Source organism: Poromitra crassiceps, assembly GCF_964638095.1.
Source record: "Poromitra crassiceps genome assembly, chromosome: 19".
NCBI lineage: Eukaryota > Metazoa > Chordata > Actinopteri > Beryciformes > Melamphaidae > Poromitra > Poromitra crassiceps.
In genome coordinates, this window is record NC_139646.1 from 12,891,475 (window position 1) to 12,917,286 (window position 25,812).

At 45.3% G+C, this 25,812-nt stretch overlaps 1 protein-coding gene across 2 annotated transcripts in view; it reads left to right on the top strand.

Annotated features, from left to right (window-relative positions):
* Nucleotides 1-2,144: 2,144 nt before the first annotated feature.
* htt (huntingtin) overlaps nt 2,145-25,812 on the top strand; it is a gene marked incomplete at its 5' end in the record, with an annotated part of 64,304 nt that continues 40,636 nt past the window's right edge. For both annotated transcript variants that reach the window (XM_083656247.1, XM_083656248.1), the window contains 18 exons: nt 2,145-2,242; nt 5,631-5,714; nt 8,871-8,991; nt 9,143-9,202; nt 9,722-9,801; nt 9,925-10,063; nt 11,828-11,969; nt 13,104-13,282; nt 13,664-13,868; nt 15,172-15,249; nt 16,529-16,926; nt 18,998-19,130; nt 21,744-21,859; nt 22,733-22,844; nt 23,335-23,472; nt 23,579-23,737; nt 24,017-24,114; nt 24,207-24,346. In XM_083656247.1, coding sequence (XP_083512373.1) covers nt 2,145-2,242; nt 5,631-5,714; nt 8,871-8,991; nt 9,143-9,202; nt 9,722-9,801; nt 9,925-10,063; nt 11,828-11,969; nt 13,104-13,282; nt 13,664-13,868; nt 15,172-15,249; nt 16,529-16,926; nt 18,998-19,130; nt 21,744-21,859; nt 22,733-22,844; nt 23,335-23,472; nt 23,579-23,737; nt 24,017-24,114; nt 24,207-24,346 — 2,480 coding nt within the window. The remainder of the gene's footprint in view (nt 2,243-5,630; nt 5,715-8,870; nt 8,992-9,142; nt 9,203-9,721; nt 9,802-9,924; nt 10,064-11,827; nt 11,970-13,103; nt 13,283-13,663; nt 13,869-15,171; nt 15,250-16,528; nt 16,927-18,997; nt 19,131-21,743; nt 21,860-22,732; nt 22,845-23,334; nt 23,473-23,578; nt 23,738-24,016; nt 24,115-24,206; nt 24,347-25,812) is intronic.

Here is a 25,812-nt window from a genome sequence, read left to right on the forward strand (position 1 = left end):
ATCACTTTCAGTTGAGTGACATCACTTCCATCACGAATTGTGACAGACACCGCTCAGACAGACACCACCCACTTAGCCAATTAAGATTGGCATGAACATACACTTTGTCTTTGTCTTAATTTAAGGTCCCCATTAGCTACAGCAGAGCTGCAGCTATTCTTCCTGGGGTCAAACAACTTGCATAGTTTCAAGATATCAAACAACTTGCATAGTTTCAAGATATCACATACAAAATTTACATTCTGTATAAAAAAATACATTCTGTACAAACGGTACAATTTCGGATATTACATACATACATACTTCTGCTGTACCTTTCAAGATATTGCATACATCCGAATTACCTACATACCATTACAGATGTGTAGAATATACATAAAACTACATCACATTATGTATACCTATATACCATTACCATATCTTAATAATTATACATATAACTATTACCATCACCATATATATTAGTTATGTACATGTTTCAATATGCTCTCTATACATACACATATATATTGATATATATATGGCCAATCTCCATGGCCAAATTTCAGCATCCTAGGGTGAAAACTGTCCGCTAAAAGGGTGGTGAACTACATTGTGCTGCAAATGGGGTTGCAGGCAGTGGTTCTCGAACTGTTTCATGTCAAGGAACCCCTAAACTGACACAAATGAGACTACAGACACCCATTTGATAAGATTTTGTCCCAGGGTCCCCCATGGGATTTGCTTTTAGATGTTTCACAGGACTAGTCCATACGTGCCGGGGATGTGTGTGACATATGTACACAGCCTTTTGGGGATGTGTGCACCAAAACAGCTTAGTTTGGGGAAATTAAAAAATCCACTTCATCACTCCCTGCCTAAGCCAATGCTTAGGCCAATGTGCAGTTCAGATTGATTGGCCATCTCATTGGAGAGATAAACGGGTACAGACACACAGCCATCCACATTGCTCCCTCTGCTTCTGTGTCTACAGGCACGCACGCACGCACACGCACGCACACACACACACACACACACACACACACACACACACACAGACATCCACATTGCTCTCTGCTTCTGTGTCTATGAGGCCATTTACACCTTGCATTAACATACGTTTTCTGCCATCAGATTGCAATCAGATTGTGCTTGACCACATTAGCCTGATTCCATTTACACCTGGCGTTAGCGTTTTTCCTTATCCAGATAACATCCAGATAACTTATTAACACCCAAAATGGTTGTCCTCTCAATCCGCATAGCCTACAGTTGCTGTATCCAGATTGAGAGGACACATTGCATTTACACTTGTGTTCAATGTGTATACACTGCATCCCTGACCACCTCCGGAGGTGGTTTGGCCAATCAGATTGCAATCCTTTTTCAATGCGTCTTGGGGGCGTTTACACCTGGCATTTCAAGTGGTCACACATGTGTCATGTAATGTGTAATGTGCTTGGACCCCAGGAAGACTAGAGGTCGTCTTGGCGGGAGAGCTGGGGATTCTTTTAATAAACAAATAAACAGACACACGCACACGCGCACGCACGCACGCACGCACGCACGCACGCACACACACACACACACACACACACACACACACACACACACACACACACACACACACACACACACACACACAGTGATTGCATGTTCCTAGGGGCTAGGGGTATGAACCATGGTATGAGAACTAGCGTATGATTACGAATCACGATCTGCACGGGATTTCTGCGGTCCCGTGACTATAACGGCAACAAAACACTTATCTACCACCCATTGGTTCTTTTCACAGTCTATCAGTAAAACGTCGCAGTCTGATTGGCTGCCGATGTTGGATACCCCCCTACTCTCTGTCAAGCTGTCATCTCCCACTTCCGTGTGAGATTTGTCGGGGTAACGGGTAACGCTACATCAAAGATGGTTTTATTACCCAACACCCTATTCATTCACGGATAGCTAGTATGGAATAAGAGGAATCTTGCACCGAAGAGAAGCCGGAGAGGTGGTGGTAGTTGTCGCGAGCAGTGTAGCGTTAGCACTCTCGCCGCGCTACACACCGCTTGCTTCCCGTCACCGTGTGCTATTTTGTCCCCACTGTGCTAGCCTGCTGAAATTGTAAATATTGGCTAGCTAAGCTAGCTTGGTAAGTGCTGGTTGCTAAAATGGCCACCATGGAGAAACTGATGAAGGCCTTTGAATCTCTCAAGTCATTCCAGCAACAACAGGGACCACCAACAGCAGAGGAGCTTGTCCAGAGACAGTAAGTGCATGTTGTATTCACACGGTGGATGGAGAGCAAAGCATCCAAGTTATAGTGCTCGGGCTAGGCAAGCAGCCTGCGCGGCCATTGCCACTAGTCTAGCAACGCTGAGGTTTACTACGTTAGCTAGTTTGAAGCTAAGCTACTGTAGGATGCAACGACACTATGGATACTGCTAATCACAATCGATCAGCTAATGCTGTTGAAGATAAGGCTACACTTGTCGCTAGGCAATTTTTAGAAACTGCCCAGCTAACACAAATAACGTTAATGTTAGTTAACGTAGCCATACGCACCTGTCAAAGGGGCTACGTGCACAGCCCCCAATTAAAAGGCTTCTGCCTTGAACTCGGAACAACAAGGCTATTTTGTGAGCCATGATGGGTGTTTCAGCATTTTCTAACTTTGCAGTGGTTGTGTGCAAACATGGGTAACGTTAGACAGTAGCCTACATCTTGAGACAGATTTCGCCAGTGGACCAGGTAGGTGCATAAAGATGGTAACTTTAGCCTCACTGAAGTCTGACGTCATTTATGCCTACATCCCATCCTTTTCCTATTCCATGTAGTCTCGCAGTGCCAGCCGTAGATGTTATCTACAGTTGACTGCTGCCTCGCCTGGAAAGCAGACGAGAGCAGCCGACCGCAGTCAGGCGAGGCATCAACAAGTCGAACACCCCCGACTGCACACCATTCATGCTGCACACTCACTGCTGCTTTTCTTCTTCTACAGTTTTGTTTAGCAGTGGTTTGTAAACACATTAAAACATGCATTAGCGCCACCCACACTCACTGATCAAATGACCCAACCCTTCAGATTCTTATTTTTATTTCAATGTAGGCATTACAGGTGGTATTTAAAATATGGAGTGATGGCTTGGAATAGAAATAATATAGAAGTTTCTACACGTCACTGTGGGTTTGTGTTGCACCTGTGTTGAACCAATGGGCGCTCAGCTTGACGCGTTTCTCGTCATCCTCTGAGCTGTGCAGTCGGGCACAGTTGATGGGGAGGAACTGCAGCACCTCGCTCCAAATCTGCGCCCGCCTCGCTCTCACGAGAGTCCCGTGGCTCACGCAGGCGGAGCAAGTCGGACAACTTTTCTAACCATCATGCATCATGCTAAGCAAGGCGCTGGTCGAATCTGCGCAGAACTTGCTCATCTCAAACGAGCCTTACGCCTGGAGCACAACTCTCAAAAGTGGTCAACGCCTAGCCTGGGTAAACCCATCCCCCACGTGACCTGCTCTCAGACCTGTTCTCAGTCACTATGTGACTGATAGTGACTGGGAACTGAGAGAGCAGGTCACGTGGTGGCTGGGTTTACCTAGGCTAGTCAACGCCCGCCCCCCAAGACAAAAACAAACAAACATGCGTGGCAGACACATTCATTGACCAACCACGGACCTTGTTGGAGGTGTACCGTATTCAGAATGTGTGCAACAGCTAATAGACCCCTGGGTGAAAACATCAACTTCACCACCACGCCGACTAAAACTGCAAACTTTGGCTGCCTTCTTTGCTCCAAATCATTCCGTTCGGACAATAGAGATAAACTACAATCCTGCAAGACAGTCTATCTACTGTTTGGCAGCTCCTTTTATCGCTTCTCTCTTCACGGTGCTTTACGGTGTTCCACTGAACAGACTGTAATATGGGAGGCACGCTGTATGACGCGGTGTATAACGTTACTTCTGTCACAGCCCAGCCAACCAGATTACGCCGGAGGCATCTGCCTGGCGCCGGGGGAAGTCTCGTATGATTCAGACCCTCCATCACTGGAAGCTTGATGACGTCGACGGTGGGTCTGACTACGTGAGACTATATTCCATGGGACAAGAAGTACTCCGTCCTTTTTTGATTGGATGGAGTACAAGTTCTATTGGCCCGTTCCTTTATCGCAAAATAACTGGGATGTGGAGGGTAAATGATGTCACGTCCCTTTTGTTAGCGTTCCATTTGCAGAAAACTGGAGCTGGGAAGTTCACTGTTGAATTGCGTCACATCCGTTGAAACGAGTCGGCTCTTGGTCAGATCCAGTCGCTAGCCAGGCTAGCCATTGTTAGCGATAACAAGGCATTTCGCGCATACAAACACTGCAGCAACATGTCCACACAGATAGAAGTTGGGCAGTCCTAAAGAATATGCAATGGTATTTTGGAGCTATTCCATCAGGTGTTTTAATGCTATTGAAAGGATTCTCATCCCCTATGCAGGCGCCTCCTATAGACCTACTTACCTCCCCTGTTGGGAAAACCTGCTTCTCATCGCTCTCTAAAAATAATAACAGAGCTATCCGCTCTCTGTTCCAAGAAGACGTTTCCACCTCTTATGTTTGTGCTTATTTGAATAATTTAGTCACTGGTATTAGTTTGTCTGAGGTGTGGTCACTACCTCACAACTTTCTATTAACCAATAAAGTTAAAGTATAATTCACAAATACTATCCAACCAACTGCTTCCTGAACAAGTTTAAGCGTGATATTGATGTAAACTGCTCATTCTGTAAAGATCAACCAGAGAATATTTTTCACCTGTTCTGGTATTGCTCATATACAAAAAAGCTGTGGAAAGATATCTCCAGATTCATTATTGACAGTATTTGTGAGGATTTTTCTCTTTTATTTGATAACAGTTGATAACAAGGCATTTTGCGCATACAAACACTGCAGCAACATGTCCACACAAATAGAACATAGGCAGTGCTGTGTGTACAGCTGATTTAATGAGACACAAACAAGACAGAAGTGCTAATAAACAGCATTTACTACGATTATAACTGCTGTTGTTGCACGGACAGCCATCTTGGACTTTTGAGGTCGGGGTTGCTGAGGCTCCTACGAGTTTGGAATGATAAATACCAGTTCTGGTGACGTCACTCTCCCAGCTCATGACATTTGAACCGTAAGATTACCAGTTCCCAGTTATAAAGGAATGCACGATATGTCTCTTTTTGCCTCCTTAAGCTCTTCACTTTACCAAAGATTATGTTCCACTGAATGTGACAGGCATTATGCAGGTCTTCTACATTGTTCCCCTTCAGGGTTTTGACACTTTCAAGTCTTGACCTTTGTGCAGCTGATGTCCTTACAATGAACGCTAGACAACAGAGTGAGCAGTAGTTTATGGAGTGTCACTGACACCCGAATTTGGTATGCACCATGCACCGTGACGTCTCTGTATTCCATCCATTCTTTTGTTGGGCAATGTGCGGCAAGAGATTTAATTAAGATCCCGCCCCGAGAGGGCATCACCTCCATTCATTTCATGAACACACCCCTTCTGTCTCTGAACCCTGGTTTTCTATCCCTCTTGCTTTCTGTCTTTGAACCCTGGTTTTTGATCACTCTTGCGTTCTCTCTCTCTCTGCTATCTTTGCACTTTCCCAGGAAAAAGGAACAGGCTACTACAAAGAAGGACCGGGTGACCCACTGCCTGACTATATGTGAGAACATCGTGGCTCAGTCTTTGAGGTAGGCCTTGCCAGCTGAACTAAAATCTAGTTCAATTCAATCAAATCTTACCCAGGGTTTTTCCTGGCTCAAAATGGGCCTTTGGGGGGTGACTATGCATGACAGTACTGTATGAGCGGTCTCCTGGCCGATAACCGATACGATATTCCGATAATTGTTATAATAAAAAAATATACAATATATTTTTTTGAGTTCTTAACACGTTCACTGCCATTGACGTATTAATACGTCAAAAATAATCCAACGGTTGACTGCCAATGACGTATTAATACGTCAAAAAAATGATTTTTTTTTTTTTGACCGTGGGATGTGCATCTAACCCTTTTACATCTCTTATATAATTATTGGAGCCACCGAACGTTTACAACCCATTCCACCGAGCCACTAAGTGGCGACAGTGCCCTCCTGACTAGAGGAAGGCAAGCAAAAAGCAGCCATTCTCATGAAAATGGATGGGGGAAAACGCTTTCGTTTTCGCGCTGATTGCTGGCGATGCGGGATTGCAAATTTGCATAATAGATTACAGGTGGAACACACTTTGAAACACGCAGCATAAATATGACCAGAATCGCAAAAGCTTCTCTCAACCAAAACTCCAAGAAGCGAGCGAGTCCATCCAGACTTCCTCAAACAGCGGCCGCGCAGACAGGCACAGGACAGCAGCAAAGCAGTGAGACTGGTGACAAGCTTGTGACGGCCGCTGCAGCCAAGAAGAACGCCCACGGAGGGAGGAGTTGGAAGCAACTTCTCAACCTCTCTCTCTCTCTCTCTCTCTCGCTCTCTCTCTCTCCCTCCCTCCCTCCCTCTCTCTCTCTCTCTCTCTCTCTCTCCCTCTCCCCCTCTCACTAGGATTAAACCTAGTGCGTCTCCGGGAGAGAGAGAGAGAGGGAGGGAGAGCGAGAGGGAGGGAGAGAGAGAGAGAGAGAGAGCAAGAGGGGGAGGGAGAGAGAGAGAGAGAGAGCCAAAAATGAATGGTTAAAGTGACTGTTCTATCGAATTTCACAAAAAGCCGTTTATCTCTGAATAATTTTTCTGACGCTGAAACCATGCTGTATTCAACTGCTAATGCTTACATAACTACTAACTCTACAAACTAACTCTTTTAGACAGAGAAAGCACACATTCTATTAGTTCTTTTGAGATATTGTGTGTTCACAAAATCTTAGCAGAAAAGAATCCTCGGGTCTTGAAAGATGAGCCAGAATCCTCAAAAAACCCCTCTGGCAGAAGCTAACTACAGTAAAAAAAAAAACGTCTGGCAGTGAATGTGTTAACCTGTATTTTATGCACACCTGAGGTAAAAAGAAAAGGCAGATGTAGTGAGCATAGCTCTGACCTAACCAAATCTAATTGACATCACTGTGAACACAAATCAAAGAACACTTATGATAGAATTGTTTTAATAAAGTGTATCACTCAATTATAGTCGATACCAAAATAAAGGCTTTTATAGAACCGAAAGCCAATGACTGCTTAGTCTGCAGATAAAACACAATGACAAAAGGCATAGTCATTTAGACTCTTATTGTCATGTTACTGATCATTCAAATTTTGCATTGGTGCCAGTTCTCAGTGAATGGTAGCCTAGGTCCAGTGAATGGGGCAGGCACTATAAACCATCCGTGTTGTTTCACTTTTTACTGAAAAATGCTGCCACCAGATTAAAGAAGAAAAGACACTATGTGATATTGACTGATGATTTTTATGTAATGTTTTTTTCTCCTTATTATTGGTCTCCAAAAAGATGGCTCTGTCCAGCAGCTGCAGCTCAACTACAAAGTCCCTTTGGTTTATAGTGGGACTCCCGGCTAGCGTGGTTAGGTTAACGTTAGCGGGTTGTTTTTTTGGAGTGAAAGACACAATCCCTGGACGTTTCATTTCAGATAAAGGGGTTTCCATTCGTTTCTATGTTTACGCCACCTCTGTGAGTATGAAGTGCTTTTGTGGGGCTGTTTGATCACAACAAGCGGTTTGTCTGTGAAGCGGGGGAGCCTGAAGTGTAGGCTGCGCTATGTGAGCTAACACTCGCTAACGACAACAGCTAACGTAAATAACAAAGAAATCTGCTGCGTCCTCGCCAGGTTTGGTTGAACATAATGCCAGCTCAGACATTTCCCCTCCGCTCTCAAAACCCATTTGGGACATGAATTACGAATTGCATAGTCTTGTGATCATTTGAAACTGTGAAAAACAGTCACGTAATGGCTGCAGCCATGTTTGGCCAGGCAGCGCTGCAGTCACAGCTGTGACGTCACGAGCGTGCGACAACAATAGCTCCGCTTCCGAGGCAAAAACAAAGCCTGATTATCGGCTGTTAATTTATCTGAAAAAAGGCCATTATCGGAATAAATAATAACACAAAATGGCCATATCGGCCAATAATTTATCGGTCCGATAATTATCGTGCATCCCTAAATACATACACAATATATAGATGGCTACTCCACGTATAATATTATCTGTGTGTGTGTTCTTGTGAGGGAGAGAGGGATAGAAGATAACTCATGAAAAGCTGTTTGACAGAGATGCAGCCTTATGGAATGACTTCACTTTAGTACGTGTTGATGTGATTGTTGACATGGGTGTGTACCGGTAATAATGTGAACAAGGCTCAAAAGTTGTGTGGTTTTAGTGGCAATGTTTAACATAGGGGTGTGCCGTATCATTATCGATATATCATTACAATTCATATTTATATCGCCAAAAATTCATATATATGATATCGTGATAATGTCTCTATTCCGACTATTTCCGACCGTTATGCTGCGAACGGTGTGACTTACACACAGCAACAAGCATGGCAGAAAGAGGCTCCATGGTGGAGGACTTAATTCCAAAAAGGGGAGTGGCTTCAGTAGTGCGGAAGATGGTATTTGAAGGCAGACTGTTATGTTTATGCTGACATATAAAACTATAACACTTATTTTGTTGCAAATGTATGTTCTTGAAATTAATAATACAATATTTTTCATTTTCAGTATTTTGTCATATCGTCAAGAATAGCATTATCACAGAAATACACTGAAATATTGTGATATTATTTTAGGGCCATATCGCCCACCCCTAGTTTTGCACGTGAGTAACTGTGCCTGTTGACTGTGCAGTATGTGTGTAATGACTCTCGTCTCGCTTTTGTCTCTATGGTTCTGGGAGCAGAACATCGCCGGAGTTCCAGAAGCTGCTGGGCATCGCCATGGAGATGTTCCTGCTCTGCAGTGATGACAGCGAATCAGATGTCCGGATGGTGGCCGACGAGTGCTTGAACAAAATCATCAAAGTGAGCAGAACTCCTGAAACCTGTAGCTTATGCTCTCTTCCCCATCCTCTCCCAACTTGTTCCTTTGAACACCCATGTCTTAAATTAGAATTAGATACTTAGTATTACTGTATTGCTCAGCCCAATAAATGTTTGTGCATTTTGTCCCCAGGCACTGATGGACTCCAACCTGCCTAGACTGCAGCTGGAGCTGTACAAAGAAATAAAAAAGGTACTGTCTATATTGTCAGTCATGCTACAGTATCATGCCCCCACACTAATGAATGATGTTTGAGATTAGCCATCTATTGCATAGCGCTGTCAAATGACAACAATGGATTTGTCTCAATTTTACTAAAAGGCAGTACGGTAATATAAAAGGCCAAGGCCATAACTCCACACCTGTTTGTCCAATGATCACAAAACTTGACAGATATATTTATTGTTGTTATTATTATTATTATTATTATTATTATTATTATTATTATTATTATTATTATTATTATTATTATTATAATACCAACAATGCACCACGTGATGACTAATCAATGCCTTTATTGATAGAAAAGTAAAAAAAATCTGGAGTCGTGCAACCCCTAATGGCAACACTAGGCAATAGAGGGTTAGTCTTATAGAAAATGATGATTTATGAAAATGCTTGGTGCATTTCTTATAAGTAATAATACATCTGTATATCTGTAATATAATGATACAAGTGGTGGTGATTGAGTGCGTGTGTGCATCTCTGTAGAATGGTGCCTCTCGGAGCCTGAGGGCAGCTTTGTGGAGGTTTGCTGAACTTGCCCACCTCATCAGGCCACAGAAATGCAGGTAAGCACACAGATAACACTATTGTAACTTAGTTCCAAACACTGCTTTTTCCTCATCTTTCCTCATCTTTCCTCTATTTGCATAATTTCCCATGCCTCCCTTCATGTCTCCCCTGTGGTCCAGACCCTACTTGGTCAACCTGTTGCCATGCCTGACCAGAATCACCAAGCGTCAGGAGGAGACTGTGCAGGAGACGCTGGCTGCAGCCATTCCTAAGATCATGGCGGCCTTGGGACACTTTGCCAATGATGGCGAAATCAAGGTATGCACACTCCATTTGAAAATGTGTGATCTGGAAATTAAATAGGGGCGCAGTATCTTATAAACAATTGTCTTGGTGCGACTTTCGTTTTTGAAAAGTTTTTTTAGGGCAAGCATTGTAGCTTCTCTCCTGTTTCTTCCTGTTCTAACCAATCAGGCATCAGCTTGACTTGTTATACCTCAAAGCTATTTTTAGAATTGGCTGAAATCAAATCCCCCTTCCTGAGGCTTCCTCTCACAAGGTATTCCCCATCTTGGCTCTCATCTAAACATTAAATTCAGGAATACTGCTCCCTTTAAGTGCTGTCAAAAATATCTCAATTACATCTGTTATTATCACATCAAAGACCCAGTAGTGAATACTACTGGTAAAGTCGAGATTTTCTATAATACCCTAGTTGTTGAGAGTTTTAAAATTTCACTGATGGTCTAAGGGGGGCACTACGACATTTGTTTACTTGTTATCCGAGACACCACTGGTCAGATTGTGAAGAAACTTGGGATGATTCACTACTGTGTTTTAGCATTTTCAAAAACTGTCCCAAGCAGTGCTCTGCTATGTAGTCAGACAGAGCCTGCATTTTAATGTGATGTTTGAGATCTGATTCTAACTGTGCATTCACACCAAGGCGGAAAAAAAGATTCACTTGTGCGAATCCTCCCATACATGTGCAGTCGCCAGCTGCTTTTTTCCACCTGACAGCGGGGAGTTTCACCGGCAGGACATACTGTAGCGCATGGGAGGATCATGCTATACATCATGTTCCCCTCCCCCCCGAACCGGCGCCCTGACTGACCAGAGGAGGCAGTGCAGCGACCAAGAGACTACCCCAACGGCCTCCCACCCGCAGACACGGCCATTTGTGTCTGTAGGAACGTCCAAGCGAGAAGTACCGCTGCCGGGAATTGAACCCCGGTCTCCGTGGTGGTAGAAAGATCAAATTTTCTGAGGTCATATCACTGTATGTCCACTCCTAGCCTGAAAATGCCAGATCCACAGGCCATGTGGCTGTATTTATTAAAATCTTTGTCTGCTTTACTTTCTCCTGCTCTCTCCATCTATTTACATTGCTTGTATGCCCATTGAGACAGGATTGCATCCAGATTATTTTGTTTTTATTTTAAGTGCGATGAGTGGTGGTTTTGACAATCTAACAACAATATGAGCAAAACATGTCACCATAGGCTTTTTTTATTATAATTCTTTGGCCAGTGCGAGGCCCTATATCTGGCTTTGTCCAGTCCAATTTGTGTGCCGATTTGAGTGCCGATGCTCGTGAATGCTTTATCGCACTGACCATATGCTAGGTTCCGACCTAGCCTTGTTTCTGCTTCTGATTTCCCCCCCATTTTCTCCCCAATTATACTTGGCTAATTCCCCCTGCTGCCCCGGTCGCTGGTAGCTACCCCCCTCGTGCCGATCTGGGGAGAGCCGTAGAAACACACATGCTTCCTCCGATACATGTGCAGTTGCCAGCTCCTCCTTTTTCACTTGACAGCGGGGAGCTTCACCGGCAGCACGTGGCACGTGGGAGGATCACGCTATTCCCACCAGTTCCCTTTTGCCCTGAACAGGCGCCCCAACCGGCCAGACGAGGCGCTAGTGCAACATGTCACCATAGCCTTTGATAGATTGACAGATTAAAAATGAATGAATATGAGGACACTCTTGTAAGAGAATACTTACATGTCCGCTTTTGAAAATGACCACAATGAAACTCGAAAGCTTATTTTTTCTATTGTGCCCCAACCTTATTTTCCCCAGGTGTTGTTGAAGTCGTTTGTGGCCAACCTGAAGTCCAGCTCCCCCACTATCAGACGGACAGCAGCCAGCTCAGCTGTCAGTGTTTGCCAGCACTCTAGGCGCAACAGCTACTTCTACACCTGGCTCCTTAATGTGCTGCTGGGTAGGACACACAAAAGTCAACATTCACCCACATGCATACTCTTGCATATAAACATTCACAAACGCACAAACTTGCAGATATGCAGTTATGCACACACATGTACACTAGGAGTGTCACGGTACACAAAAGTCACGGTTTGGTACGTACCTCGGTTTCGGCGTCACGGTTCGGTACGAATCCGGTACAACGGGGAGAAAAACAACAAATCCCAAATTCGTTTTTTTTCCGTTTGAATTTTTCTGAATTCTCAGAAATAGTGTCTAATAAGTGGGAATGAATAAATGTCCACAATTTAATGAGATCTAGGCAATGTTGTTTTAAATTAACATAATGGTGTGCCTTCAAAAAGTCAATTTTAACCTGCAGTGAGTCATGCAGTAATACGTTAGCACTTTAATTTTGAAAATAAAATCATCTAGCTTCTGTTTGCTGGCTTGAGTTGGACTCAGTAACATCAGAAAAATGATCGGTGAAGAAAAGATCGCCTTGACCACAGATGGATTTGACACGAGTTTAATCTTCTTATGTAATCTATCTATCTCATGTAGTTTAATTTTATCATGTAATCTATCTCATTCAATGGTCAATGTTACATGTTATAACCTATTTATTTATGTTGATGGTTATAACGGGACATTTGAGTGGTTGGACTGCCCTTTAGTGGACAGAACGGTACATAACAATAACATGCTGATTGGGATTTATAGAAGTCTATAAGTAAAATTAAAAATTCATTAAAAATCGATTAAAAATCAAATATTAAAATAATAAAGCACTGAAAATTGAATTGGATTATTGAGGAAGATTGACAGCCCTAATGTGGATTGAGAATGCATTTGCATTACCACTTGTGTTCAGTGTGGTCACAATGTGTTCTTGACACTGGTCCATCTCCAGAGGTGGTTTGGCTGATCAGATCACAATTTGTTCTCAATGCTTCTTGGGTGCATTTACACCTGTACTTCCATGTGGTCAAGCACTGCAGATTGCAATCTGATCACCCAAAACACATTTTAATGCCAGGTGTAAATGGGGTAATACACCTTGTTTTCTAGAATCAGATCAGGAATATGGAAGTGCCACTCACCTAGGTCAGATACAGACCCTCTGACCCCTTGTCTTTTCCTTCTCCAGGTCTGGTGGTTCCAGTGGATGAGGAGCACCTCAGCCATCTGATCCTTGGGGTGCTATTAACCCTTCGCTACCTGATGCCTTTACTACAGCAGCAGGTCAACACCACCAGCCTCAAAGGCAGCTTCGGAGTCATGAGAAAAGAGGCTGACGTACAGCCCACACCTGAACAACTACTGCAGGTAAATGGAGAGGGAGAGTTTGTGTGTACATTTGGCTTCCACAATTATGGCTAAAAGTATAATTCCAATTACTTTGGAATATATTTTAATCGTGATAGTTGTTAGTTGTAACTGATTTAAGGGACACAATTATTTGACTGCACTTTTGACATCTTGTCACTATCAACATCTTCACTATTTTCAACAACAGAAGGATGTGAAGTGAAATAAACTATTTTAGGCTAGACCATTATGCCAATACTATGATCATTTGTTATGCATATATACCCTTAATTGTTGCACAGCCCATATGTCCATGTGTCTGACCTAAGCTCAAAGTTTAGAATCAATGTTACATTTCCTCCCCTGTCTGTCTGTCTGTCTGTCTGTGTCTGTCTGTAGGTGTACGAGCTGACCCTCCACTACACACAGCACCGGGATCACAACGTGGTCACAGCTGCTCTGGAGCTCCTACAGCAGATGTTCAGGACACCGCCCCCAGAGCTTCTGCACATGCTCATCACCGCCGGCAGTATTCAGCGGGCCACCGTGTTCCGCCAGGACGCCGAGAGCCGCGCGCGCTCTGGCAGCATCCTCGAGCTTATTGGTAAACACGTCGATCAGTCAGCCTCTCAGCGCTGCTCAGGCGTCACTTGTAAGGCTTGGGACCATGTTCAGAAAGGTTGCCATCCCCTCACATGATGTCATTCAGCCCCACCAGTGGTTTGACATAGGCCCCTAGCATGAATAAAATAGAGGAACACTAGAACCCCACACTACACACACAGGCCCCTAGCATGAATAAAATAGAGGAACACTAGAACCCCACACTACACACACAGGCCCCTAGCATGAATAAAATAGAGGAACACTAGAACCCCACACTACACACACAGGCCCCTAGCATGAATAAAATAGAGGAACACTAGAACCCCACACTACACACACAGGCCCCTAGCATGAATAAAATAGAGGAACACTAGAACCCCACACTACACACACAGGCCCCTAGCATGAATACAATAGAGGAACACTAGAACCCCACACTACACCTAGCATGAATAAAATAGAGGAACACTAGAACCCCACACTACACCTAGCATGAATAAAATAGAGGAACACTAGAACCCCACACTACACCTAGCATGAATAAAATAGAGGAACACTAGAACCCCACACTACACATTTGATTGTTTTGCAACAAGGGATGGGTATGAAAAAATAAATTGTGGCAATCGAGGAGGCTGTCTTCAGTATGCACATGGTCCGATGCAAGTTAATCCACTTGGAGGGAGCTGTTAATTAGTGAACCCATACTGACTTTGTGAGGAAATTATTTGACAAACTGCCCTGGTGCTCTGCTGTTGGTTTTTGCCCTGCTCTCTGTTGGTGGCCTTTTCCTTTGCTCACTAATCCATTCCCTAAAGTTGTCAGTCATGAATTGTTTCCATTTCCTCCTGGTCTTTTGGAGCTTTTGCTGCTTTTCTCTTCCTCACTTCCTGTTTCTGCTTCCCGTTTCTTGCCGTTTGCAGCGGGGGGAGGGTCTTCCTGCAGTCCACTCCTCCTCAGGAAACAGAAAGGTGACTAGTTTCTCTGCCTCCTCTCATCTCTTCTTACCAATGGACCAATTTACCTTCGGTTCAGTCAAGAAGTAGATTTTCTTCTAAATTCTTCCAATATTTGAAATCTTTTGGCATGAAATGGCCATGCAACTTATTAAGAAATAATGGCAGATGAAAATTTTGCCATTCGAATATTATGTGGCTGCCGTTTCCATTTTGGATTGAATCCGTTGAAACTGAATTGCCCCCATGCAGGTTTCAGTCTCTCTTTCCTGCTCCTTGCTCTCTCTCCCACCAGTGTTTATGCCGATGTGTTATTTTGTTCTTTTACTCTCTGGTCATTCCCAGGTAAGGTGCTGTCCGGGGAGGAGGATGGGTTGGAGGACGACCCAGAGAGGACAGAGCTCACCACAGGTGCCTTCACAGGTGAGAGATGGCCAGCAGGAGAAGGAAAGTAAATTATTTAGGGGCAGTGATGCTCTTTGCTGATATTACTTTATGACCTGGAAAGGTTCACACTAACACCGCTATTGACTCACACAGACTGTAGTCATGTGTGTAAAGTTGCAGAGCTGATTGTATGTGGGAAAACTAGATATTAAGGAGAACAGGAATGTAAAAAGTGGAAACCAGGCCAAATTTTAAAATGGTCTTTTTGAGTCTGGAAAGTGATACATGGTTAAAACAGGTCATGGAGTTTTGTTCCTAATCATTGTTTGCAGTAAGTATTAGTATTTACAGTATGTCAAGCTAAGCCTGGCTGTTTTCAGTATGCACATGGTCCAATGCAAGTTAACCCACTTGTAGGGAGCCTTTAATTAGTTAAAGCCCCTGGCAAGGCAATTCTGTGATTTTCTTGTAAATATACAATTTGTGATCTTGACTGCATATAAAAACTGTATGCAAAATATGAAAATTCAATTAACTTCTGGCTTAGTCAGATGTTCCTACAGACACAATTGGCCGTGTTTGTGGGTGGGAAGCCAGTGGGGTATGAGTCCTGGTCACTGCACTAGTGCCTCATCGGGGGAGAGGAACTGCGGGAAATAGCCTGATCCTCCCACGTGCTACGTCTTGCAGGTGAAACTCCTCAGTCAGGTGAAAAGAAGCAGCTGGCGACTGCACATGTATCGGAGGAAGCATGTGCTAGTCTAACGGTTCTCTCCAGGTCGACAGAGGAGGCGGAGCAACGACCGTAACACCGGAATTGGCCAAGTACAATTGGGGAGAAAAAATTAAACAAAAAACAACAATGAATTAACATTTTTTGGGGTTATCTCAGGAGATTGCTGATGTCAAGTTAGAGTTAAGTTAGAACTTAAATTTTACACCTACGTCTTACTAGGGGTAAAGTCCTCCGTAAAGTCGCTAATTGGCACAGCTGGCAATATTGGCACCATGGCGCAGCATTGTTTTGTGTCGGTAACGTGTTCTCCGCGATAAATTACACCCTTTGATATTTATGACTCACGTTTTGCAGACCTTGCACCCATAATCATTTTACAGTGGGGCATTCAAAAATAAGGTAGATCATAGGTGTGGACATGTTTTTAATTCATTAATTCATGTGATGGTCTGTGATCATACAATAAATATATGTGAGACTCTGTTGCCAGAGGCTTTTTAACCAATACTGACTTTGCGAGGAAATAATTTGATAAACACCCCATTGAAAGATTTTGCTTTGTGCGTTTCCATTCTTCAGCATCGGTGGTTGGGACAGACGGCTCCTCTGCGGCCCAGGTGGACATCATCACCGAGCAGCCGCGCTCTTCCCAGCACGCCCTGCAGCCCGGCGACTCCGTGGACCTCAGCGCCTCGTCAGAGCAGGGCGGCGGTGGAACGTCCGCGTCAGACACTCCCGAGTCGCCCAACGACAACGAGGAGGACATGCTGAGTCGGAGCTCCAGCGGTGGAGCCAACGTTACCCCGGAGACGGCTGACTACACCACGCCGGAGAACGCCACGCCGGAGGGAGGACCCCTGGGGGAATCCGGGACACTGCTAGGCACCAACGATCCCTCGCTCCCGCCCAGTGACTCCTCCCAGACCACCACAGAGGGACCGGACTCTGCTGTCACGCCATCAGACGTCGCAGAGCTGGTCAGTCTGAAGGGTTGGTGTGTGTGTGTGTGTGGTGTGTGTGTTGGGTGTGTTGGGTGTGCGAGTGAGGAGCAGAGCTGGTCAGTCTGAAGGGTTGGTGTGTGTGTGTGTGTGTGTGTGTGTGTGTGTGTGTTGGGTGTGCGAGTGAGGAGCAGAGCTGGTCAGTCTGAAGGGTTGGGTGTGCGAGTGAGGAAGAGATTCATGCTGGGCCGGCTCCAGAATACAGCTGGAAGATGCTTTTGTGTCTTTGTACATGTCTGCGCGTGGATAACAGAGTATCATATTGTTCCCTGGATATTGAAGGATTCAATTACATTTGCAGTTTTATCATTACTTATGAGCAGTGTCTCTAATGACCTCGTCCCTGGTTTACGGGTGGTGCTACACTTCATAGAATTAGGATTGGTAGAATGGACAAGATCTTTCTCAGCCCAGTCATCATTTGGGCTTTTTGCAATACATTTTTTCTATTTATGTATTTATTAATTATTAATTAACATATTCTGCTTTGCATATATTTTGTAATCCTTTTGGGTTAATTAGATTTTGATCTCATCAAAACACATTGGAGAAGATGTGATGTAACATCCTTTTCTAGTAGTCTATATATAGGACAGTCTTTTGTTTTTTTGGGAGGTTCATACAGTTACATACATCATTTTGTTAATCTACTACCCTCCCAAGCTATTGAGATTGTCCCTTCTGCTAATTCTACTTGCCCCCCTCTCCTTTATCCCCCCCCCCCCCCTCGCCGCAGTCGCGCACTCCATTGCCGCGGGTGATCAAGCAGTCCCCACCCTCGCCGACTTCCACCGAGGGTCCCGATGCCACAGACAGCGATTCTTCTGTCTACACGTCCTCCTCTACCTCCTCTTCTTTCTCTTTCTCCTCCTCTTCATCCTTCTTTGCCACCTCCTCTTCTAGCACTAGTGACAAGGTCAGCCAATTGGACACCTTGAACCGATTGGGAGTGGCTTGCTTGTCTGTAGACTTCTGCCCTTTTCATTCTTCCTCGTGTCGTTCGCTTGTCCGTCGAACCCGTGCACGGAACTTTCCCTGCTTATTTCCTCGTCTTGCAAACTTTCTTACCGCTACTTTTCCCTCTTGTTCTCAATGATATTACATTACCCCTTATTTTTTTTCCTCTGTTCCGTGTTTAATGATTTCCTCCCAGAAATCCCAGATGCTTTTCAAAGACCTTGGCAAAAAACAAGCTACCCCAACATCCCATGTTAGTGGCTTGCAGTGAAGAGTTCAAAGTAGAAGCATGATGGCCATCAATCAATTCCTTTGACATTTCCCTTCAGATTTGGTTTTCCACTATCCATGTTCCCGGAGGCTGTGACGGGCTTTTGGTCCAGCAGAGGCCATTGAGAAAGAAAGAAAAAAACACACACAAAAAGCATTCAAATTCTTGAACGACGAGCAGTTTATTTACCTTGCCAAAAATAAACGAGTTCTCTTTGAAAGCCTCCGTTTCTCTAACCCATGCTAATCAGAGAACTGGAGTTGTGCAAATAAATAGCATAAAAATAATGTGCTTCTCAAATAGGTTACACCAGTAAAAATTTTAGAAACACGGATTGGGCTGATTTAGGAGGAATTAATTTAAAAGCTGAATACTTGTTTGGATCAAAAGCTTGCTCTTCCTATGGCTTAAAAAATCTGGGATTGTGACAACCAGAATTGTGTTGTCAGGCCTGTGCTTTTTCCAGTATGTAGTTGATTTGTTCTGTAGTGCGTTGACCCAAGCATGATTCAACAGTGTTTTTGTTTTTTTTGATAGGGGAAGATTTGTTTGGCTTTCATTGTACTCCTTGTTCAGTATGCCATGTCTCCTGTCTTCAACCCACAAAATCTAACTAGCTACTGATGCTACTGTGTAGTACACTAAAATGTTCTGTATGTTCGTTTGCATGTGCTTGCATTCAAATGATGCAAATGGTTGTAATTTGTGTATCTGTGAAATACGTTTGGTTTCCATCATGAGAAGTTGTCTTCTTTGTGTGTGTGTGTGTGTGTATGTGTGTGTGTGTGCGCGTGCGTGCGTGCGTTTGTGTACACACACAAGGTACTGGACGTGGACGGCACTGAGAGCCAATACTCGGGGATGCAGATTGGAACACTACAGGATGAGGAAGATGAGGGAGCAGCACCTTCCTCTCATGAAGAGCACCCAGAACCATTCTCACAGTCAGCATTGGGTATGTTGTTTCATAAAACACACAAACGTGTGGACTATTTATTGTTATACCATGGTCTGGGTGAATACTCGATTCTGATTGGCTGCAAGGTGTCCATTAAAAAGTGATATTGTACAGTGATAATGGACACCTAGCTAAATGGTCTGTTCACCGTTCATATCAATGCGCCATAGTTTCATCAGTGTTATCAGGAGAGCAGTTTGAGCTCTATACCCCCGTTAAGGGTTAATATGACAATTTTGGACGTTGAGAAAAAAATTGACTCGGTCAAAGTAAGTATTTAAATCACCCCTGTGTGCTCAGTTTATCAAAAATAACTCTTATTTACAATTTTGATTTTCGTTTCGGACATTTCTAACCTCGCGTCACCAGGCTCTTCTCGGTGACAAAGGAGATTTCCCTCGGCTCGTGCATGAGCGGGGGCCTTTGAGAGAGAGAGAGAGAGAGAGAGAGAGAGCTGCATTTCACCACATACAGCACATGCAGTGCTATGGCCCCGCTGCACTGTTTCACTTCCTGAACCTGAAAACTCTTGATCACCCTGTGATAAAGAGGAGATTTCCCTCGGCTCGTGCACGAGCGGGGACGAGCCCGGCCTTTGACACAGAGAGAGAGAGAGAGAGAGAGAGAGAGAGAGAGTTCTCTCTGCATGTCACCACATACAGCCCCCGCTGCTCTGTGTTACTTCCTGAAACTCTTCGCTCTTAAATGTTAATATACTTGGCCAATACGTATCTATCATACAAAATAAAGCAAGCTGCCAAACGGTAATGTCTTCATTTAATGTAGAACGCAAAACATCGTTAAACCCGCATTCCTGTGATAAAGTTAACGTTTGAGTCGGCTTTAAAACGGAGGGTGGTGGAATAGTGGGAGGGACTATTTTATTTCGTGGAAGACTGATTTACAGTATGAATAACAGACATTTAGCCATTTAGATTGCTTTATTTATTACACATGGAAATATAAATGACTGGTCTTATTGTTTTGTTGGCAAGTGACCATGGTATAAGCGGGTTAATGCACTTCGAGGTGTACATTATCACTTTTTAAGGGACTTCGCGGAGGCAACCATCCTCGGCTTCCCCTCGGACGGTTCATGCCTCTCGCGTCGTCCCTTAAAAAGTGATAATGTACACCTCGTCGTGCATTAACCCTTACATATATTGCTTGTAGGGTTGTGCCGATTGGCGATCGGATCGTATATTGTCGACTCAATGGCTGAAATGACGATTGATTTTCCATAGCCGATTTCGATCGCCCCCCCGTGTGTGGCTGCTCCCTGACCCCGCCCCCCCGTGTGTGGCTGCTCCCTGACCCCGCCCCCCCGTGTGTGGCTGCTCCCTGACCCCGCCCCCCCGTGTTGCTGCTCCCTGACCCCGCCCCCCCATGTGTGGCTGCTCCCTGACCCCGCCCCCCCCCGTGTGTGGCTGCTCCCTGACCCCGCCCCCCCGTGTGTGGCTGCTCCCTGACCCCGCCCCCCCCCCGTGTGTGGCTGCTCCCTGACCCCGCCCCCCCGTGTGTGGCTGCTCCCTGACCCCGCCCCCCCGTGTGTGGCTGCTCCCTGACCCCGCCCCCCCGTGTGGCTGCTCCCTGACCCCGCCCCCCCATGTGTGGCTGCTCCCTGACCCCGCCCCCCCGTGTGTGGCTGCTCCCTGACCCCGCCCCCCCGTGTGTGGCTGCTCCCTGACCCCGCCCCCCCGTGTGTGGCTGCTCCCTGACAGCAGAGATGCGACGCAGCAGTTTGACTGAGCAGAGTGTGTGTTGATCAGTATCCTGATGCTGCCAAATGGATGTTGATCAGACCAGACCATTAACAAACGCTACTAGCCTACTGCATTCAAACATGTTTCTGATGCCTACTGCATTCAAACATGTTTCTGATGTCCGCAATGAGCCCTGCCACCAAAATCTTTAATTACAATTTTTTCTCTCTCAAAACAATTGAAAACCACCGTCATGTTAAAGCTGAGTAAGGATCGATTTTATTTCAGCAACACAAGGCTGCAACACAAAAGACTGATGGAAATAACATAACAGAAGAGAAGGTAAGCCCCACCAAACTGGTATGCAGCATTGACAGTCAGTAGATAGAGTAAACACGATTCTGCCTGACCAATCAGTCGTCTACAGTGTTTTCACGTCACCGTGTGAACCCGGGTTCACAGCGCTAGAACCTCAACAGAGCAGGGACCAAAAGCAGCACGACTCAACCCCGACTCAACCCGGGCTGTCCACGTTTTTGATCGGTGAAATGAGACAAAAAAGCGAGACGAGCTGGGCGGGGCCGCGTTGATACCAGCGGTGGAAATGGGCCATTTCATCACCGCGGACACCAGAAACATGTCAAAATATACAGCAGCAGGATCCATTCACTGACAAATAGTCCGAACCCCACACACTCACTGCTGCGCCACACATCTCTCTGCAAGTTGCCATCAGCGTCCACTGACACACACACACTGTCTGCCCACGGGGATTGGGGGGGCTTGCAATGACATCGTGCATTGGCGATGTCAAAGGGTGGTGATTGGACGATCTGACTGAGGTCAAGATCGCGCAACTCTAATTGTGTGTGTGTGTGTGTGTGTGTGTGTGTGAGTGACTGTGCAGCTCTGAGTAAGCCTCACCTCTTGGAAGGCCGAGGTCACAACAGGCAGGCTTCAGACAGCAGCGTGGATCGCTTCATACCAAAGGATGAACCTGTTGAGCCTGAAGCAGACAACAAGGTACTAGACATACTCTGTGAAGTGAATGAACCTGAAGCAGACAACAAGGTAGACATACAGTACTCTGAAGTGAATGAACCTGAAGCAGGCAGACAACAAGGTAGACATACTCTGTGAAGTGAATGAACCTGAAGCAGGCAGACAACAAGGTAGACATACTCTGTGAAGTGAATGAACCTGAAGCAGACAAGGTAGACATACTCTGTGAAGTGAATGAACCTGAAGCAGGCAGACAACAAGGTAGACATACTCTGTGAAGTGAATGAACCTGAAGCAGGCAGACAACAAGGTAGACATACTCTGAAGTGAATGAACCTGAAGCAGACAACAAGGTAGACATACTCTGTGAAGTGAATGAACCTGAAGCAGACAGCAAGGTAGACATACTCTGTGAAGTGAATGAACCTGAAGCAGACAACAAGGTAGACATACTCTGTGAAGTGAATGAACCTGAAGCAGGCAGACAACAAGGTAGACATACTCTGTGAAGTGAATGAACCTGAAGCAGGCAGACAACAAGGTAGACATACTCTGTGAAGTGAATGAACCTGAAGCAGGCAGACAACAAGGTAGACATACTCTGTGAAGTGAATGAACCTGAAGCAGGCAGACAACAAGGTAGACATACTCTGTGAAGTGAATGAACCTGAAGCAGACAACAAGGTAGACATACTCTGAAGTGAATTAACCTGTTGAGCCTGAAGCAGACAACAAGGTAGACATACTCTGTGAAGTGAATGAACCTGAAGCAGACAGCAAGGTAGACATACTCTGTGAAGTGAATGAACCTGAAGCAGACAACAAGGTAGACATACTCTGTGAAGTGAATGCAGTCCTGTATCTGACTGTCTAATTTTGCTGCCTGTTTCCTAGCCGTCAAGAATAAAGGGTCCAATTTTGCACTATACAGACCAGGAGGCGGCACCACTGGTGCACTGTGTACGGCTTCTTGCGGCTTCCTTCCTTCTGACGGGACAAAAGAATGGTGAGAATACGTGAATTCGACAATATAGAAGATAAGAGAACATAATAACCTGCCTGACCCAAGGTAGAATATTAACCCTTGTTAGGAAAAGGGGTGAAGGATGGGTTTGTGATACAGATCTTGGGAGGGTTAGAAATCAGATTGTCCTACTCAGCTACTATACCGGAATACTAATAAAACTAATATAGAATATAAACCTGAACAGAAACATTGAAAGTTTGAGATGGGAGAGAATGATAAACGCTGTCAAAGCTGTGCCAAGATCTCGAAGAACCTAAATGGATGCTCATAGAAGTAACTATATTTGCCAGTTTGCCACTGCTATGAACAACTATAAAACTTAAAACTTAAACATATGGCAATATCAAGATTGTGTGTGTTGCCATAATAATAATAATAATAAATTGAACTTATATAGCACTTTTCAAGAACTCAAAGACGATTATTGCGTGTTTCAAGAAGGTTTTATGCATTTTGTTTTGCTCCACAGGTCTGGTCCCTGACAAGGAGGTGCGAGTGAGCGTGAAGGCCCTGGCAGTCAGCTGTATCGGGGCAGCGGCCGCGCTGCATCCTGAGGCCTTCTTTAATTCCCTCTACGTGGAGCCGCTGGACGGCGTTCCAGCAGAGGGTAAGAATCGAGTCACACAGGCCTTTTCGGACATTGGGCCCCATATACAGATTACTCCAACACCTACACTGTCTTTGAGCCTGCTTCCTCCTCTGTCCCCGTGTAGAGCAGCAGTATATCAGTGATGTGTTGGGCCTCGTTGACCACGGGGACCCCCAGATCAGAGGGGCCACAGCCATCCTGTGCGGAGCCATCATACAGGCCGCACTCACCAAAACGCGCTACAACATACACACCTGGCTGGCCAGTGTGCAGAGTGCAACAGGTCAGAGTCTGTGTCTTTGTGCTGATGCTTTCAAGGCTTGGATGATGGTGTTGAATACAGTATTGTGTCCCAAATACAGTTGAAACATCTCTTTAGCTGCTGTGAAATTCTTTCTAATCCTTCCTCTCGCCTTCTCATTTCTCTGTCCTGTCCCACCTCCCACAGGTAACCCTCTGTCCCTAGTGGACGTCTCATCTCTCTGTCCTGTCCCACCTCCCACAGGTAACCCTCTGTCCCTAGTGGACGTCTCATCTCTCTGTCCTGTCCCACCTCCCACAGGTAACCCTCTGTCCCTACTGGACTTGGTGCCTTTGCTCCAGAAGACTCTGAAAGATGAATCCTCCGTCACCTGCAAGATGGCTTGCTCTGCAGTCAGGGTAAGACAGATGCATGTTGCTGTATCTGTATGCATCTGTATGTCGTGTGTGTGTGTTTGTGTATCTGACCTGTGTGTGTGTGTATGTTTCAGCACTGCATCATGACGGTGTGCAGCAGCACCCTGAGTGAACTGGGTCTACAGCTGCTGATAGACCTGCTGGCTCTGAGGGACTGCTCCTATTGGCTGGTTCGCACTGAGCTGTTGGAGACCCTGGCTGAGATGGACTTTCGGTAAAACATACTTACAAGCTGGGATTAAAAAACCTAACGGGCATGCATGCACACACACACACACACACTAGTCACTCAGACTTAAAGGAGAATTTCGTTTTTTTTTAACCTGGACCCATCTCCTGGCATTAATTATGATTTGGCCACTCACCCAGCGATCTCCGCGGCGTTTCTGGCCGTCCTAGCGTTGTTTTGAGATCAATAGCGTCCAAGTCAGTCGTAAAATGGAGCTGATTTGGGGCCAAGTGTGAGCCTGTCTTTCCTGCATCTAAATAGCTATTTTTATTCCCATTTTCGCCGCATATCGCCATAATCTGATCCGTCAACATCCATCATAGTGATATTTCCCCCCAGGCTATTTCCTGGACTCTCACAGGGATCAAATTACCTCAAACGTGATCTCGGTCACCAAGTCTCGTGAAGTCCCGCGATACTTTCCTGCCGACTGGTCAACTACAGGTCGGACGCTTTGCGGTGGTGGTTTTAGCGTAACCTATGGGGTTTGGCATAACCTTCGTTATTTCGAATCCCACATAGGTTACGCCAAACCCCACATAGGTTATGCTAAAACCAGACAATTGTCCAAGTCCCTCTGATCCGAGTCCCAAGCGAGTCTCAAGTCAATTGGTCCCGAGTCTCAAGCAAGTCCCAAGTCTTTCCTTTTGTCGGCAAGTCAAGTCAAGTCACAATGTTATTTCAAGTCAAGTTTCGAGTCGAGTCACAGGTTATGTCAAGTCGAGTCACAGGTTAGAAAAAATGACAAGGCAGAGATTATTTAGGCTGCAGACGTGCGCGTTCACGTTAATATGTGCTTGTTGCCAAGCAACACACTTCTCTCAGATGAGCTCGAGACAGCTGACAGACAGCTCCAACTCAGCTCAAACTTATAGAGTTGTATTCAAAGCATAGAAACGTTCTCACAGCTCAATTTAACAGCGCCAACACAAGCAGTTTGATCACAAGTGCAATCAGTACTGAATGCGATGGCAGACTGCGCACTGCGGGCAGTTGACGAAGTCAGGAAGAAATTGAAAGATCTTCCGACGCATCAGCTTAAAACCCGCCGACGAGCGGAGGTCCTGCGCCCAAAACGTCTATATTTACAGCACATATCGATCGATATTTTTGGAGAAGATTCCGGCCGCATCACGCGCAGATCAAGATGAGACAGCTGTCAGTGAGTAGCTACGCATTTGGGTGTAACTTTTACGCCTGCTCCATACACAGACGCAGCGCATACAGGGTGCACTAGTCATAAAGTCGTAACTTTGAGTTCTACATCGGACGTAGCGTGTAAACCTAGGCGTACGCCCAGCTGGTGCACTCGGCTGATCTTGTCACAAGTCCGAGTCGAGTTTCGAGTCATTTTCTTCCAAGTCCGAGTCGAGTTTCAAGTATTTACCTTCCAAGTCCGAGTCGAGTCGGAAGTCGTCAAATTTGCGACTCGAGTCGACTCGAGTCCGAGT